Genomic DNA, 15,661 nt, shown 5'->3' with positions numbered 1-15,661 from the left:
CCATGCATCTTGACTTTTTCCAGCCTGGTTAGTGGGGTTAGGCACTATCTTCTCTGATCCTTTTAGATAATTCTTTCCCCAGCCTCAGGTGGTTTTCTCCCACACTCATGATAAACAGTACTCTGCTGCATACTTGAGAGGAACCCTGTGCAGATCTCCACATTTCTGTTCAAGGCAGTTCTCTCCTTTCTAGTACTGTGTCCTGTGGACTCAAGTTTCTTGGCCTCCTTGTTTCCTCAGTTCCTCCTCCTCATCTCCTGTAGTTTTCAGGCTCTTCCCGTTTGCCAACCCTTCACTTGTGCCTGAAATCTCTCTCCAGGCAGTAAGTCAGGCAAATTGTAGGACTCACCTTGTTAGTTTCCTGTATCTCAAAGATCAGTGTGTTTGGTTGTCTCATGTTAGTGTCTTGAAACTAATTTTTCCAGCATTTTATCAGTTTTAAAAATTGTTTCAGGTGGGAGAGTAAATCAGGTCCGTGTTACTCCATCTTGACTAGAAGATTATATTCATCCTTATGTATGCTTTCATTTTAAAACCAAATCTGGGGGTGTCTTGGTGGCTCAGTCAGTTAAGTGTCTGATTCTTGGTTTTAGCTCAGGTCATGATCTCATGGTTCACGAGTTCAAGCCCCATGTTGGACTCTGTGCTGACAGCGTGGAGTTGGTTTGGGATTCTGTCTTTCCCTCTCTCTCTGCTCCTCTCCCTCTCACTCTCTCTGTCTCTCTCTCTAAGTTAATAAATTTAAAAAAATTTTAAAAACCTATATGTTAAAAAAAAAACCACAAAAATTAGGGGTGCCTGGGTCGCTCAGTCAATTAACCATCTGACTTCAGCTCAGGTCATGATCTCACGGCTGGTGAGTTCTAGTCCTGCGTTGGGCTCTGTGCTGACAGCTCAGAGCCTGGAGCCTGCTTCGGTTTCCATTTCCATCTCTCTCTGCCCCTCCAACACTTGTGCTCTGTCTCTTTCAAAAATAAATAAACATTAAAAAAAAATTAAAATTAAAATAAATAAATAAATAAAACCAAGTCTAGGGGAGCCTGGCTGGCTCAGTCGGTGGATCCTGCAACTCTTAATCTCAGGTTTGTAGGTTTGGGCCCCACGTTGGGTGTGGAGATTGCTTGAAAATAAAATCTTAAAAAAAGAAAAACAAGTTTAAATTGTTTTTGTCTAAACAGGCTCCTTAAAATTTTTGGAGATAAACCACCTCTCCTTGCTTTTCTAGTGAGAAGGTAGATCTATCATGGCAGAGTTGCACTCATAATGAGTTAATGATGCAAAAGCTAAGAAATATAGGAGTTTGATGAAGATCTCATAGGAAATAAGAATACTTTGTGAAGGCATAGATGAGCATTTTGCTTTTACTGCCGTAGAATATTGGGAAAGAGAGAAATTCTTTACAGCACAAGAAATTCTTTACCAAATTCTTTGGTAGCTCAAAGGGATGTCAATAGCTTTTGTGTTAAGTTTCAAAAATGTTACGGGGCGCCTGGGTGGCTCAGTCGGTTGAGCGTCCGACTTCAGCTCAGGTCGCGATCTTGCGGTCCGGGAGTTCGAGCCCCGCGTCGGGCTTTGGGCTGATGGCTCAGAGCCTGGAGCCTGCTTCCGATTCTGTGTCTCCCTCTCTCTCTGCCCCTCCCCCGTTCATGCTCTGTCTCTCTCTGTCTCAAAAATAAATAAAATGTTAAAAAAAAAATTAAAAAAAAAGTTAGTTGTTTAAAAGGGGAGGAAAAACAACCCTATGTTCCATATTAAGACAATTGATAACAGAAAGAGAAACTATGATGATAACAGAAAGAGAAACTATGAAACTATGATGATCAACACTCATGTACAAAATTGTAACTTTCTGTTTTACTAGGGCAAATGCAGATACTTTGATTTTCCTAACTATGTAGGAAAGGCAGAAGACACCTAAAATTGTAACAGAGGTAAATTGTGCTGCCACCCTTAAGAGCTAGGGTTTTGGTGCAGATACAATGGATTGAGAAAAGAAATTCATACTTTTCTTACACCTGAGTTTGAGAAGCACTTTCACACTGATCACATTTTCAAAGCACTTAAAAATTTTTTTGAACATTTTTTATCTATTTTTGAGAGGCAGAGAGAGAGAGACAGAGCACTAGCAGGGGATGAGCAAAGAGAGAGATGGAGACACAGAATCTGAAGCAGGCTCCAGGCTCTGAGCTGTCAGCACAGAGCCCAACGTGGGGCTGGAACCCAGTAACCAACCGTGAGATCATGACCTGAGCTGAAGTTGGACACTTAACCAGAGCCACCCAGGCACCCCCAAAGCATTTTTTTTCCCAAGCTGTGCTGGTTTTTGAAGTTTATTTTTTTGGTGTCTTCTGCTATTAGAGATCATTGTCATGTTATTTGTTTTGGGGTCAGATTTTCTTTGTACTCATGTATACAGGTATGTAATTCAGTCTATGCGTGTGTAATCAAGCTTTTCAATAATTCAATAATTTTCTTTGTGGCTGTGCTCTTGTTTGGTTTAAGAAAGACATCCCTCACTAGCTCCAAAATTGTGAAAAATATTCTACTATATATTACTTGTATCATTATAATATCCTTAATGTTGTTTTTAAAATATTACTTTGACCTCTAGTCCATCATACATGGAGGAATGTGTGTGTGTGTATGGGTGGGTGGGTGTGAACACTGAAATCTGTTTTTCTTTCTTTCTTTCTTTCTTTCTTTCTTTCTTTCTTTCTTTCTTTCTTTCTTTCTTATAATCTCTACACCAAATGCAGGGCTCAAACCCATAACCCCAAGGTCAAGAGTCACATGCTCCACTGACTGAGCCAGACAGGTTCCCCTATTTTTTCTTGATATAGAACCCACTGTCTCACTGGGCTTTATTTTCCTTTTCCCTGGCAAAATCTATGAAATATTCTATCCTAATATATTCTATGCTTCTGTTTTCCTGTTATTTCTGATCACTGAGAAGGACCAAATTATGAGATCAAGCCATATCAGTGGTGATATCTTAGTCTGTACCTGCTAAACTCACACTGACATTACAGAAAAAAAAAATAGCAGATATCAATGTAACAAATCTCAAAAAAAATTTTTTTATATAGAATCATACAATAAAAAAGCTAATTAAGGCATACATAAATATAAACTTGCAGGAAACTGCAAACAAATATGAAGAGATTTTTGTCATCCCGGAGCTGGCTTAACTCCATTTTTGCAATATAAGATGTCAAAATTACACTATATTTGTGCTCTGAAGATTGATTTTCAATTATTGAGTAACTCTTATTTTGCGTACGTCTATTAAGATCTGGTTTTGGACACATGTTCTTAAATATGAAGTGCCAGTATCTCAAACTGTCACATTTGATATCAGTTAACTTCCACTTTTGCATCAGGAAAAGTCAGTTCCTTTCTGTATTCTGTCTCTGTGAGCTCAAATATTCAGGTCTTTACTAGGGCCTGGGCCCTAGTAAATGTCTTGAACAAAAGATGTGCATTTCAGGGAAGTCACTGATCCTCTTAGGACCTACAAAAATCACATTTTTCTCTAGATTTTCTTAACCTGACACCATTCTCAGTTTGGCTAGGGGTGTAAAGGTCAGAAGCATAAATATTGCCTCAAAATGTTTAAGCAGAGTCTAAATTTGAGGTTAGCTAAAACCTAGATTTTTCTGATGGAATTCAACGAAGAGATATTCTGGGATTTACTCATAAAGGTAAGTCTAACTCTAAAGACTGAGTTTTTATCTTTGCTTAACCACTCAAACTAAGGAACTGACTCTTCCTGCTACTGAGCAAAAGTGGAAGTTAACTGATATCAAATGTGGCAGTCTGAGAAATTGGCACTTCATATTTAAGAACATGTCCAAAACCAGATCTTAAAAATCCATTTCATAAGTGACATTTCTTAGAACTAACTTATTTTAAATTTGAAAAATAGATAGCTTTAAAGACAACAATAAGAAATCAACCATTCAGAAATAACAGTTTATTGAGGTTTTGTTTTGGTTCCTCCGCCCCCACCACGTAATCTATATTTCCATTAATTGGGATCATGTTGTAGATATAGTTCAATGTTTTATTTTTTCCCCAGCCATTTGTAATGGACATTTGCCACTGGTCTCCATCCCTTTCTTGTTTTGTAGGTAACGACCCTTCCTTCAGTCAGCAACTGGAATTCTGCTGGAATTTTAATGGTGTGGTTTTGCCTTTACTTCCCCGAGGAGGACATGTGTTACAGGTTGACCAATCAGAAGACCTCACAATCCTGGATTTATGCACGTGACAGAAACAAGGCCAATCGGTAAAGTTATTTTCTATATTGGATGAAAGTGGGAGAGGATGACACTTCCTACTGTGACCTTAAATATAGGCTATAAAGGTAACAATGATTTTCTCTGCCATTACATTGAGAGACCCTGCATGAGAATGAAGTTAGCATAGAAAACAGTGGTGGAAGAGAGAGAAAATAAGAGTGCAGTGAAAGATTTAATTTCTTCATCCTGCTGTGCCTCTTGGACTTGTTTTCTGTGAGTCAATATAGTTCCTCTTGTGTTTAAGTTAATTTGTTTGGTACTTCTATCACTTGTGACCAGATAATCCTACTACTATAATATTAAATATATTTCATATTTTAAAATTTTCATTGGTTAATTCATTTGTAAATTCTGGAAAACAATCTATTCTATAATATATAATTCTCTGACTACAGAATACTATCTCAAATATTAGCTTTTACTACAGTGGTTATTATTGTTTTTACCATATTTATGAACATATCAGACTCAATTTAACCTTTCCTCAAATTTTTGGATATTTATGTTTTCAAATTTCAAATTTTTGTCTTTATTAAGTAAAGCTTACTGTCCATATTTCTATATAAACTATTGCTGCTTAGAATCTTAGCTATTACAAGTGGAGGGATATTATCAGCTTTTCAAAGCTTTTTATTATATTTGCCAACTTTTTCATTGTGATCACAAATGAGTGATTGCCCGCCTTATCTCACTCACCAGCATTGAGTTTATGAGGTATTGTAACTGTTACCAATTTGTAAGATACAATTTTAATTTTTCCTTTTGTGATTGAAGCTATATAACTATTACACAATCATAATCCTTTGATGCCTTATTGTAAGATCTGTTAAAAGTCTTGCATTTTAAAAATGATTTACTTTTAAAATACAACCTAATAATCTCTCTGAAATATGTATTTGTCTCCCTGGGGAGACTTTGACCCATCTTATTCTTTTATTTTATTTTTTTAAATTGTGACCAGGGACTCAAGACCTGCATAATAGAAAAGGCCTGGGATAGACAACCTCTCTCAGGCCCTTCCCTGCCTATACACCTATAAGTTACCCTAACCCTCCCAAGCACATTTAAAAGCGGAGAGGAAAAGTGGGACTCAATCAGATATGTGCACACCCATGTTCAAAGAAGCATTATTCACTATAGCCAAACAGTGAAAGCAATTCATCTCACGTTTTTCCCAAAAACATTTACTGAAAAGGCCTAAAACTTCCCCCACTATTTTGGGATGTTTTCTATGTCATAAATTACATTTTTATGTATACAAAGGCAGTGCTTCTCAAACTTTAGTGGGCTAAGACTCACCTTGTGAACTTGTTTATAGTGCAGATACATGGGCCCATTCACAGAGGTTCTGATTAATGAGGTTTGAGGAAAACCCAGGGAATCTGCAATCCACAGGGCGTCCAGGTGGTTCTGCTGTGTGGGGTTGCCAGGCAAAAACTTAAGAAGCATTGCATGAGCATGTTTCAATCCGTCTGTTCTCTGTTCTCTGTTTCTGTCTCTGTCTGTCTATCTGTCTTGCCCATTTACTGCAAATTCCCATTCCTACCCTGTGCCCCAAGCAACCACTAATCTACTTTCTGTTCTGTCTCGGTACTAACTTTTGAACAAGTAGAAGAATGAATGTGAGTTGCTTTATTAGATATTAAAATATTTTATAAAATTAGAATAAGTAAAAGCATATCACTGGCAAGTGAATAGATAAAACCATCATCAAAACACAACAGATAGTTCAGAAATAGAATTGTTTAATATATAAGCTAACTTTTAAATTAGTGATGAGGGACCCCAAATCATTGGTACTGGGATTATGGAAAAATCATGTGAAAACAAAACCCACCTCTCACTATACTTCAAAATAAATTCCAGATGGGTAAAAGACTTAACGTTTTTCAAAAATCCATAAAAGTAATATATTAGAATAGAAGCAAAAATGCATATACTTTGGGGTCAGAAAGGATTTTGACAAGTATGAAACTACAATCTGAATTCATAAATAAAAAAATTAAGAAGTTTAGGGTACAAAAGTCAAGGAGGTATCCTGGGCAGGCCCTGAGGCATGTCCTCAGCAGGAGCCTGAACTCTGCTCTCCATGCACCTGCTGTTCTGTTTTCTGCAGCCCAAGATGCCGCAGACACTCCAGGTTCTCATTTATGGGAATGTGTGCTGAGCTCCCTGGACTTTCACAATGGTCTCACTCTCCTGAAGAGACTCCCCAGGGGAGTCTGATAAGAGTGTAGAAGCAAGGATGGGAGGAAGGGTTCATGCTTATGGCCACACCAAGACTGCCCAGTCTCACGTCACCACTGCAGGCCAGTTTTTCTTTCCAGTCCCATTTTCTGCTCTCCTGCCTTCAATCCTCCTGTTCTCTCTACTTTCTCATATGTGCCCCCCACATCTGCCTTTTTAAAAAAAATGTTTATTTATTTTTGAGAGAGAGAGCAAGTAGGAGGGGCAGAGAGAGAGAGACAGAGGATCTGAAGCGGGCTCTGCACTGACAGCAAAGAGCCAGATGACAGGTTTGAACTCACAAACCTTGAGATCATGACCTGAGCTGAAGTAAGATGCTTAACCAACTGAGCCACTCAGGCACCCCCAACATCTGCCTGTCTCTAACTCCTCCATTCTCTGACTTTTTCTACTCACATATACAAAGGTTAGATCCAACCTGTTTCCATCTCCACGTAGCTCAGAGTCTTTGGGTTATGAGTATTGGAGAATCACTCAGGTTGCCTTAAGGGAAGACTTCTCTTATGCCAAGGCCACAGTGGAGTAAGAAAACCCAGGAAACTCTCCTGCAGCAGCTCAGCTAGGCTTCATGGTACGTGGGCCAGCACGTGGGCCAATTTCTTACAGCACTCCAGTGGTTCAAACACAATTCTAGTCCTCCCCACTTATTTTTTTTTTTAGTAGGCTCCACACCCATCACAGAGCCCAATGTGGGGCTTGAACTCACGACCCTGAGATGAAGACCTGAGAACAAGAGTCAGACGCTCAACCGATGGAGCCACTCAGGCGCCCCTGGTTCTTGCCACTTTTGTGATCTCTATGTTTCTGTTAGTTTCTTCTGACAGAGTTACAAAGACAGCCTAGAGAAGGAAGCACAGGTTGGCCTCAGGAAGGGAAACTAGACTGATAAGGGCCACAGAATAGCAGTGAAGAATCGAATCGTAGATGTCAGACAGACTTGTGACCTGAGCATGAACCAGGGTTTTGCCAGGCCCAATGTAAGATTTTAAGCAACCTCCTTTCACAAAGAAATGATGATTACAAAGAAGACAAAAACAATACTAGAAAACATCATAAGGCTGTTTGGATGATGAAGATGGTAATGTATAGATAGTGCTTTGTACATCATTGCTTGTTGTGTTAGCCATTATTATTTATTATTTGTATATATATTTATTTATGTACAAACTAATATTATTTATACATATTACTTATGTATTTATTTCAGCTGCTCACAGCTGTTTTTCTCCCTTTCTACTCTAAGATCCTGTGCTCTAAGGGGAGGCCAATTCCCCTAATATCAGGATCTCTGCAGCCCAGCCCTGAGGCATCCATTCTCTGAAGCATAGTCACCACAAGGACTGAACAAGGTCAAGAGACTCCAGGCACAGGTAGGCCTGGAAGCCTGTTCTCCAGTGCACCTAAAGCACTTGCCTTTGTCTGGGAAGTCTCCTTGGAGAATTGATTAACAGCCAGATTTGGAGTAGAAATGGAAAATGATAGATAGGCCCAGGAGTTCTCTGTGAGAGATGACACTTTGTCCTAAAGGGTAGTCTGTCCCCTGGTATCTAGCTGTTGGGCACAATTCCTGTAACACATGTTACTACTGTTCAGACTCTTGCAAGGAAAGTTTTAAAATAATTATTTAACATAACGACCACAAAGCTTAGTAATAATGTGCTTCATTAGTATGTACCAAATTAAACATTTTCATTTCTTTTTAAGGTAGGAGAATTTTTTAAATAATGTAAGTCATCTCAGTTTTACACATTTGTGTTGCAGAGACACTTGCTCACGTGTATTCAAAGTACTGGGGGGTATTGGGGTGCCTGGATGCGTCAGTTGGTTAAGCATCCAAGTCGTGATTTCAGCTCCGGTCTTGATCTCAGGGTTTGTGAATTCGAGCCCTGCATCAGGCTCTGCACTGACAGTGAGGAGCCTGCTTGGGATTCTCTCACTCTCCCTTTCTCTCTGCCCCTCCCCTGTTCATACTCTCTCTCTCAAAAATAAATAAACTTAAAATAAATAAATAAATAAATAAATAAATAAATAAATAAATAAAGTACTGGGGGATTTTGGTGCAGCCTGCTGTGGGGTGAATAGACAGGTGGATGCACTGACATCGAGGAAAGTAAGGACTGAAATATCTCCTGATGAGGTTACCGTAACTCTGCAGACAGGCTCACAGGGTGGAGAGAGTTTAGGGATGCGAAACCTGATCATAACAGAAACCATGAAGTCTACCTAAGAGAAGAAAAAAATAGGATAAAAAAACACCCCCACAAGGTAAGTGATGCCCCTTGGTGGCAGAGCCATTCTGAGTGGTAATAGGAGGCAGAGGAGGCTACAAAATGGACCGAGCAGCTCCAGGCAAGGAGGTCGTGCTGAAAGCATATTCACAAAGAAAAGCAGATGGTGTTCACCCGACCCCATGTACCTTGCTTGATCCCTTCTCCCAGGGCGTCTATGGTCTGAGATGAGCAAGAGGAGAAGTCATAAGATGAAGAATTTTCCTCATAGCAGCAGGCGGAGGGGAGGGAGGATCACTTACAGCTCTCTACGGTGTGAGTTCACAACTCCTAAGAAGAGAACAGATGCATTTGTTCCAGATGGTGGGAGCCTCTTCTCTGTCTGTCTGTCTGTCTGTCTCTCTCTCTCCCCTCTCCCCACTGCTGTCTTGACCTCCTCTCTCCTTCCCTCCTGCCCTCCATCTCTCCTTTTCTCTCTTCCTCATCCTTCCTTGTTTGCTCACTGCTCTCTCTCCTTTTCTCTCCCTCCTTCCTTCACCTTTTCCTCTCATATCGACAGTCTTCCCGACTGAGTACAGGCCTAGGAAGGTTACTTTTTAGTCCATACTTCAGAAATGGTTAAATATATTCTGAATTGTCAATTTGAATACTGCCCAAAGTCTTCGAGCTCAGAACGGCGGTAAGTGGCAGAAAGGAATGTTGCCCAGCACAGGAATAGAAGCGGGCACAGTATGGAAATGGCTCACATCCCCTTATCTCTCGTAGTCCCCCCTGGAAAGCATGTGGACTCTGATCACCCTGCGGCCCCTCACTCTGCTGCTCCTGCTGCTCCTGCTACTGCAGCCACTGCAGTTGAAAATCTTGCACAAATATGTTCCGTTGTCAGCGGAAGAGATAGAGCAATTTGAAGATTATTTGGAGGAAATGCGCAGCACAGGACCTACCCTACCAACCCCTAAGGATGTTTTCAAAAGACGCACCATTATTGATCCGGGAAGACCCTTGACTGATTCCAACTACTGCACTGATGAAATAAAGATGAAAAATGTCCACAACAGATTCCGTTGTGTAAAAGAACATTTCTTCCTCCAGATATCATTTGAGGAACTGCAAGACATCTGTAACAACCTGTTTGTGTCTTGTAAGAATGGGGTGAAGAGATGTCACAGGAGCAGGCAATCAATAAAAGGAGTGTACTGTAATTTAATCGAAGGAGTGGTAATGACAGACTGTGTCTATGAATCTTCTTACAGGCAGGGACAGGTCCTTATGACTTGTCGATGGCAAAATGATATTCAAGAAGTTATCCCTGCTTACATAAATGATATTATGGAGATAAATGATACTATCAAGGAGAAACATGTCCTCCACGGTTACTTCCAGTGACCCTTCTAAAAGAGTATTCTCTAAGACGTCAAGAGTAGGACACATCGCTCGCCATATGGATCCTTACAGTTCAAAATTGAGAACGGTAACGTTGATCCTATCAATTTTAATCATCCACCTTCTTCCCTTCTTCTCCTGACGCCATGCAAACAATGTGGGCTAAGTTCACAGACGGTGCTCTGAGATGTGGCTTCAAACAGGTCACGTCATTTAGCACGTTTTGGATGTGTTTGGAGGGTGAATGCCTGAAGGGAAAGGGTGGCCGGCTCCAAGAGGGACAGGAAATGGTTACCTGGAGTGTGCTCCTATGTTGTCTTCATGTACATCTCTAGCTCAGTAGAAATAATAAAGTGCATTGACCTAGTGAAGTGTCTCTGGTATGGTTATGTGGGGTTTCCGGGTTGGGAATTACTTTTCTCTGTGATGTAATTTGAAAGAAAAAGAACCTAAAGCTTCTCAAGAAATTGTGCAGTTAAACTTTCCAGTGCTATATTTGTAGATATTTCACCCATTCTGTTCTTTCCACACAACAAAATACTCAACAAAAACATAAAGGTATAGATTCTAATAGAGACATCTCAGGATAAATACTGAAATATTCAGGATGGCAAGCTCCCTGAGGTACTTTTCAAGTGTCCAATAGTATTTTTGTAGATTCCCACACCTTTGCTTTAGCTTAGGCAGCAACACTGTTCACAAAACTACAAAAAATTCCTCACTTTCTGGCAGTCACATTTATTCACAATCCCTTTCCTGGCTTGCCAGTAGATGTGGCTTCATTTGAGAATACACCACTTCCAAAAAAGGCTGGAGAATCTGTATGATGAAGGAAATCTATTCGTCCAGTTCAGGTAATAATTTCTCTCCCTTTGTGAAATCTCTTAACATCTTTTTTAAAGTTTGTTTATTTATTTATTTTGAGAGAGAGAGAGAGAGAGAGAGAGAGAGAGAAAGAATGGGAGAGGGGCAGAGAGACAGGGAGAGAGAGAATCCCAAGCAGGCTCCGAGCTGTAAGTGTGGAACCCGAGGCGGGGCTCAATCTCACAAACTATGAGATTCTGACCTGAGCCAAAATCAAATGTTGGATGCTTAATTGACTGAACCACCCAGCGCCCCCCTTAATATCTTTTCGTTATTATTTTCAATAACTTAAGGCAAATGGGATAAGAAGGAGTGAAGGGAGATGGTAGGGAGAGTGTCTGTTACTTTTGCACATCGTACTGAAATCCAATCCACTTATTTCTTCCCCAGTCCTTATTCTTGTCTTCAGACTCAGAGCTAAGATCCTACTTTATCAATTGGTTGATGAAAATAAGGGTGTAGGGACAAAGATTCAGATCCCATTTCAGTGACTAAGGGGGAACCACTGTTCACATGGAGACTTGTGGCTTTTAATCGTAATGTCTGAGTGAATGAGGATCCCATCAAACTTTAGAAATCTCCATGGTGCACTCTAAAAGTCAACCTTCAGCTGAAGAAGTTCTGCATATAGGCTAGCATGAGTACGTGCTATGGACCATTTCATCTGGGACATGCTCATTTCACCTATCTTGGGATTATCCAACATATATTTGTGAGAGTATGGTATAGTACAGTAAATAAGGCAGGAAATGACCATAATATATCTCCTTCTCTCCAGATAAATGATCTGATCCATACACATTAGAGTCATGGAAATAAAACAAAGATTATTTATACAGATTGTTCTTTTTATCTAATAATGCATAAAAAAATCCAGGTCCTGTCCTCAATCCATGAGATTCTTTAAGATATATCAAAACTATAATTTTTAGCTTTACCCATTGTATGATTTCAAAAGATTATCATCCTGTCTCCATTAGCATTCTCTCTTCCTTAATACCAAATTAATAAGATGAATATTGTCCATAACCTTGACTCATATCACAATTTATTCTTTATGTTACAATCCCTTGAGTTGATGCAACATTAATTTTTTAATTGTTATAAAATATACATAGCACAAAATTTACTACTTAAGCCACTTTTTAAAAAAGTACTTATTTTTGAGAGAGAGATCATGAGCAGCAGAGGGGCAGAGAGAGAAGGACACAGAGGATCTGAAGCGGGCTCTGTGCTGGGAGCGGAGAGCTCCATGCAGGGCTTAAACTCATGAACCGTGAGATCATGACCTGAGCCAAAGTCGGGCACTTAACCAACCGAGCCACACAGGCGCCCCTACTTTAGCCATTTTTAAGTGTATACTTCAGTGGCAGTAAGTGCATTCACACTGTTGTGCAACCATCACACCAGCCAGCTCCAGAAAATTTTCATCTTGCAAAGCAAAACTCTGTGTACGTTAAACAATGACTCCCCCATTTACCCCTCCTCTCAGCCACAGGCAACCCCCATTCCACTTTGTCTCTTATGAATTTGACTATTCTAGATACCCCATATGAGTAGAACCATACAGTACTTGTCCTTCTGTGACTGTCTTATTCCACTTGGTGTAATGTCTTCAGGATTCATCTATATTTTAGCATGTGTCAGAAGTTGCTTCCTTTTTAAGGTTGAATAGTATTCCATTGAATGTATACACTACAGGTTGTTTATCCATTCATCCATCAATGAACACTTACTTGGGTTGCTTCTACTTTTTGGCTATTGTGAACAATGCTGTTTTGAGCAAGCATGTACAAATATCTGTTTGAGCCTTTGCTTTCTATTCTTTTGGGTCTATGACCGGAAATGAAATTGCTGGATAATATAGTAATTCTATTTTTAATTTTTTGAGAAACCACCACACTCTTTTCCATAGCAGCTACACCATTTGACATCCCACTAGCAGCGCACTAAGTTTTCAGTTTCTCCAATCTTATCTTCACCAAAACTTGTCAGTTTCTTTCTTTCTTTTTTTTAATAATAGCAATCCTAATGGGTGTGAAGTGGTGATACATTAATTTTAAATTTTAATTATTCAGTGAAGGAATGTAGGCCACCACATTTGTAACAGTAAGAAAAAAAAATTGTGTTTGTTTCCTAACCAAAATAAACCCTAATTGGTATTGTCTTTAGAAAATTTATGATGCACATAAATGTTATCAAATAAGAGTGGAAGAGTAGAATCCAATAAGCAGAGAGCACGGTGGTTCCATATCTTCTATTTTAGCACAACATTCTCCAACAACATTAGGGGGAGTATAGAACCAAAGCTTGTCGCTATCCCTATCCTGCTCCTTACTGAAGAAAACTGATGATGCCTAGTTGAACCCTATTCATTTGCCCCTGCGTACTTTTGTGCGAAGTTGAATTCGTATTTCTGGTTGACTTGAAGCATACAAGAACGGTTTTTCAATTATAATGCACATAGCAGTCATAATAACTCACACTGTATATGCTCTATAATATAAAGATTTCAAAGTGCTTTCATGTACTTGTTCATTGTTGGTCACCATAACCCTGTGTCACAAATGAAGGAGTCATATTCTCTGTCCATTGTTTGCTCAGAAATATGCTTGGTCACTTGTCCTGATCACACACAACTTAGGATCAGCAATGAGATCACACACTTTATCCAAACCTTTCTTTTCTTTCTTTCTTTAAAATGGATATCTTTCACATGTGTGAAATATAAAGATCTTGATATCTATGAGCTATCATATTTTTTGAAACACAAGAAAGAAATGGTTTGTCCCTTATTACATTTGGTGCATTCTATGATTTGCATTGAGTATGAGATAAATATTCCACCCCAGTTTTCATAGTCAGAAGATTACAAAAGCTAGTAAATATTATCAAGTTCTTCTCTAAGAGATCAAAGGAGATACCTCCAGTGACATAGAGCCTCTCCAGGCATGACTCTAATCTATCAAAACAAAAAGTAGAAGATACTTTATCCAAATGAGATTTTGAACTCAGGAACACCTTTTCTGTAAGACTGGACTCTGAGACTATGTTTTCCAACTACTAGAATATAAACTTCAGGAGAACAAGGACATTCACAGTGATAATGAGTATATATACAAATTGACATTTCAAAATGTCAATATTTGACATTATTCAGTTGTTGAAGATTGTTTTCCTTCTCTTATTAAAATATATTCTGGGGTGCCTGGGTGGCTCAATCTGTTAAGTATCTGACTATTGGTTTCAGCTCAGGTAATGACCTTGTGGTTCGTGTGTTCAAGCCCCGCCTTGGATTCTGCACAGACAGTGCGGAGCCTGCTTGGATTCTCTCTCTCCCCCTTTCTCTGCCCCTCCCACATGTGTGCAAGCTCTCTCTCTATCAAAATAAATAAACTTTTTAAAAAATGAAAAAAATCTTCATTATAAGTAAGTATAAGCAATTCACCACTTTAATATATGCTCTAACAGTAGTGCCAGAGCAGAGGGAAGAGCAGCAGGTTTTGAGGATTTCAGGAAGCAAAACATTTTATGGATATTGGGCTAGAAGCTTGTGAAACAAATGTCAAAATAGAGGGAGCACTTCTAAGAAAGAGTAGACATTAAGAATATGAAAGGGAGAAATTTCGAGGAGGAAGCAAGAGTAAGAGAAAGAGGTAGAGAGGGAAGATGAAAGCAAGTCCTGGTCACGAGGGGGCCTTCATACCAGGAATAAAGGTTATGTCAATAAAGGGCAATTTTAAGGGGCGCTGTTAGCACATGGGAAGTCATTAGTGAACGTTATCCCGTGTCTGTATCTTCACACTTTCTGTGCCTTTATGTGCTGACAGCCTGGAGGTCTGAAGGAATATTTCTAGAGAAGGCAGAGGGAGACAGACCAAGGCCTCATTTCTAATAGCACACATTCCCTTGCTGATCTTCAACAGGGTGTTGAACACTCACTAAGAGATGGAGTTGCCATAATCCATTGCCACTTAAAGATGTTAGGTTGCACATTTAGACAAATAGGTGGTAAGTTTTTTAGTGTCTCATTTGTTGACATTCTGACCCCGGCATTTTGGAGAAGGGGATAGTGACAAGAATTCAACAAGTGAGTAAATATCTAAGACTACTGGTCCTGTGACCTTCTGTTATAATTATGGTATAGATGAATCCAATGCAACAAAGATTCTAAAATACAGTACCTCAAACAGATAAAAGTTTATTTCTCCTTTCTATGACAATCCATGGGAGGCAATTTGTCCAGGGTGGGAAGGTGACGGTGCTCTATGTGATCACTGAAGGACTGGGGTTCCTTCCACATGATCTACATGATCATTTCCCCAGCTCCGAGGTGTTGTCTTTGTCCAGTTGGCCGCAGCCAACTCACCACAGATCTGTACTCCAGTGCACAGGAATGGGAACAGGTAGAGGGGAGCCAGCTTTCTCTGAAGGGGACATGGCTAAGAATTTGCTCATATTTCTTCAGCTCATATCACACTGGCCAGAACTTAGTGCCAAGGGCACACTTAAGGTGAGAAATCTGCAGAATGTGGTTTGATACTAAAAGGAAGAATAGAAAAATGTATCTAGGGAAGCAATTATTTGTCTGTCAAACATCTGATCTGACCTAAGGAAATGTTTTTCTCAATGCAGTTG

The 15,661-nt window shown here is 39.6% G+C and overlaps 1 protein-coding gene across 1 annotated transcript; it reads left to right on the top strand.

The window, feature by feature from the left end:
• The first annotated feature begins 4,276 nt into the window (after positions 1–4,276).
• On the top strand, positions 4,277–10,210 carry RNASE9 (ribonuclease A family member 9 (inactive)). Its single transcript, XM_030320318.1, has 2 exons — positions 4,277–4,288; positions 9,542–10,210. Exon 2 carries the CDS (start codon positions 9,557–9,559, stop codon positions 10,160–10,162), a length of 606 nt encoding a protein of 201 aa, XP_030176178.1. The 5' UTR covers positions 4,277–4,288; positions 9,542–9,556; the 3' UTR covers positions 10,163–10,210.
• Positions 10,211–15,661: the final 5,451 nt, after the last annotated feature.

The sequence above is a fragment of the Lynx canadensis genome, chromosome B3 (assembly GCF_007474595.2).
Source record: "Lynx canadensis isolate LIC74 chromosome B3, mLynCan4.pri.v2, whole genome shotgun sequence".
In the NCBI taxonomy this organism is placed as follows: Eukaryota; Metazoa; Chordata; class Mammalia; order Carnivora; family Felidae; genus Lynx; species Lynx canadensis.
This window is presented reverse-complemented; position numbering and strand designations above follow the sequence as displayed.